General features: G+C 41.7%; 1 protein-coding gene across 3 annotated transcripts in view; it reads right to left on the bottom strand.

Moving 5' to 3' along the window:
* CARM1 (coactivator associated arginine methyltransferase 1) overlaps positions 1-3,315 on the bottom strand; it is a 200,552-nt gene that overhangs the window by 21,205 nt on the left and 176,032 nt on the right. For 2 of the 3 annotated variants that reach the window (XM_019517636.1, XM_019517635.1), the window contains exon 11: positions 2,559-2,696. In XM_019517636.1, coding sequence (XP_019373181.1) covers positions 2,559-2,696 — 138 coding nt within the window. The remainder of the gene's footprint in view (positions 1-2,558; positions 2,697-3,315) is intronic. The other variant, XM_019517637.1, reaches the window with a different exon arrangement.

Here is a 3,315-nt window from a genome sequence, read left to right as displayed (position 1 = left end):
TCCCACCTACCTCCAGTGTTCCGCAAATCCACCCGAAGGTTAGGGCTAGGGTTAAGGCGCCCCTACCCACCTTTCACTAGGGTGATCACTGGCCTGGCATTTCCTGGGGGCTGCCGCACCACTGAGAGCCCCACCAGGCCACCCACGCCTGGCAGGGTGCAGTTTTAGGACATTCCCAGGACCAGGAGCCTCCAATCCATCTCCTACAGCTCCTGCCTTTACCTCCAGGATGTTATGGAGCCTCACAGCCAGGCGATGTTGCTGCCTGGGCTGCTAGCAGCGAACTGCCCTGTTTCTATGGGTGGCCAGAGCTCTAAAATGGCCACTTCAGTTAAGCACCTGCTGGCTGCTTGGCCCCAATCTTGAAGTGGCAGGCACCAACAGTGCCCTGCCACATGGCACTTCACAGGAAGTTAATGAAGGTTTTTTGTTTTGAAACATCTTCATCTGAACCCTCATGTAATATAAGTTCATTTGTCGTGTTATCGGGCACTTTTAAAATGCTCTGCAGGCATGTGCATGGCTATAAAGTACTTTTCAGGCGGCTGACTGTGCAACAAAACATCACTTCTGTTAGCACGCTTCAGCGGACCTCAGAAGTTAAGAGAGTTTTCCCCTGATTCTGTGCATGATCAAAAAAGTCCCATCAATGAATGTTCTTCAAATTTCAGTGAGCTGAGTGCTATTTTTTTTATTTAAATTACTTTAATAGACAATAATATGCTTAGGCTTTACTGCAGGGTAATTTAGAATTTAATTTTAACACAGGTTTATTTCTAAAGAGAGAACTGTATTATTAATTAATAACATAATTTTATATTCTTTCAATTTTCACTTTTTAATCTGCCATGTCTTCCTGTATTTGTAACCCTTCCGTTCCCCCCGACACACAGGGGTTATGAAAGGACATTCATATTCAATTGTGATAAGAATAGTATAAAAAATTAAGTAGGTATACAGAATAGTTTTAAAGATTTGCACACTAGATGTCTACCCATACTTTCATCTTATCTTTGCTAGAAACACGTGACTCAGTTCTACAGCGCTTAAAAATGTAAAGCTCCCAGGGAAATTTTGCCTCAGGACTGGGTCCAAAGTTGATGCAAAGGAAGTCTGTTAAAAGAAAGCCAAGATACAATGGCCCTCTAGAAAGCTGTCTACAGTTCATTTGCCAACCCAGAATTGTAAGAAAGACTATGTAATTACAGTAGTGGCTATGTGGTTACTTTACGGAGTACACCGTTTATCTTTATGCACTAAGTAACTGATTCCTTTCAAAAGTAAAAAGTATGTGTTGTGACTGGTGTTATTCATCTCCTAGCCAGAACACCTGGAAATTTGACAAGTCCCATGATGGGCATTTGCTGCGGGTGTGAATGAAGTGCTTTGAGAATATTGTGAGCATCTCTGATCTTATCAGGATTCACCTGACTGGGGTGGCACATTTCCAGATTAGAAACAACAAAAACAACTTGCTTGCTTTACACAGAGGAAGCTTTGCTTTCAATTACAACCGCAAATGCACACAAGCAAACCAGACTGAAATGAACCAGTTGTGCCAGCCAATCTCTTCACAGCCTTTTTCAAAGCAGGTCACAAGGGTGCAGCTTTGAGTTACAGCAGTAATGCAGTTAAATACCTCTATTCTGCCAAAAAACATACCCCCTCAGGGAACCCACATCTTTGCTAATCACACTAAAAGGAAAGACAATATATTAATGATATACAAGCAAATTCTTAAATAAGGAAAACTGCTTTAATAGGAAATCCTTTTCAGAAGTAAAAATGTAGGGAGGATATAGCCCCAATTCCATTCTCCTTGTCTCCACATAGGGCTCAGTAATGGGGGGGCGGAATAGAAACATTTGAATTCTGCAGAGAAAGTATTTTGTACTGAAATAAAAAAATATGACAAGGGTGGTGAGGCATATGAGGCATCTCTAAACTATTAACAGACCAGAAGAACTGTGGGCTTCAAACCAAAGGGGATGCTGTTGCTGCCATTATTTTTCTTTTCATAAAAATCAATTTTGCTGTGGGATTATGTGGATACACTGATGCTAACAGGCAGTGAAAGCTGATGTGCTCTTTACATCAGTCGCTAAGTCAAATCTTTTGGCAGGTGTATGTTGACCTGGAAATTTTTCCAGCTCCCTCTATAACACAGAAATGTTCCTTCAATGTTTTGGCAATGCATGTTACCTTTATATTCCTCAGTAAAGGTGAATTTAAAAAATGCAGGCTTGGATAGAGATGCAAAGCACTAAAACCATAGGCGACTGGTAGGGGGTGCACGTGCTCTCTCCCCCCCCCACGACAGGGCTGCTGCCATTGGCAGCTTTTGTGGGTGCCCCCCTAGATTCAGGAGGCACCAGTCACTCATGACTAAAACCAATCATAATCCATCAAATTTTCTATTTCCATGGCTTGCTACATATAGTTATTGCTTTCACCCTCTTCCACTCTATGTACTACAATTTCTCTAATAGGGGCAGCATTTTTGAAAATCACCACCAAAAAGTCATACCAAAGCAAAATGGGGATGCTTTGCTACTTACCGTTTATTGGCTACAAACAAGACTTTCCCTGAGAGAGTTTCCCCTTCTTTGGCAAAGAGAGGAGTCTGAAGAAGACAGCGTACTTGATACCAATGGGTTAGAGGTTCTGTTGGAGCAGTTGACAACCAAACAGTTACCCTAAAACAAGAAAACTATACATAGATTCCCTCTCTCATTCATTTAAAAAACACAAAAATCACTGATTCCTTCTTAATGTTGGGTCACAATATTATTATAAAGTTTAAGCTATTTATAAATAACTTGGGCAAAATGCTCAATTCTTGTTTTGTAAGCGTCAGCAACTGACCTCCACGTCTCTTGTCCTCTCTTCTATGACAGATCAGTACAATTAAGACCTGTTCCCAAATATGGTGGAGGGGAGATGAGCTGCTGTTAATTAAGGCAGCAATATAATTACAAAGTTTACACACACAAGTTCACAGGTGGGCAATTATTCTGGGCGGAGGACTGCTTACTGAGTTTTGACAAGCCATCAAGGGCCACATAGGTAGCCCTGTCCCTTGACAGGTGCCCCACCCCGGTCGCCATCTTGGGACCAGAAGCCCCGCCCCCAACCCGTGACCTTTGCCACCAGAATTATTCCTTCTGGCAAGGGGTTTTGTCATATCTGAACCAGAAAAATTAGAATACCAAATTATATTCTAAAAATCAAACGTACTACAGCATTCTTTAATTTCATGTCAAAAAATATTTTTCTCCTGATTTACATGCATTTGTGTAGTGTACATAGAGGTGA

This window comes from Gavialis gangeticus, unplaced genomic scaffold (genome assembly GCF_001723915.1).
Source record: "Gavialis gangeticus isolate Ggan-Ray unplaced genomic scaffold, GavGan_comp1, whole genome shotgun sequence".
NCBI lineage: Eukaryota > Metazoa > Chordata > Crocodylia > Gavialidae > Gavialis > Gavialis gangeticus.
Note: the sequence above shows the minus strand (reverse complement) of the source record. Positions and strands in the feature narration are given on the sequence as shown.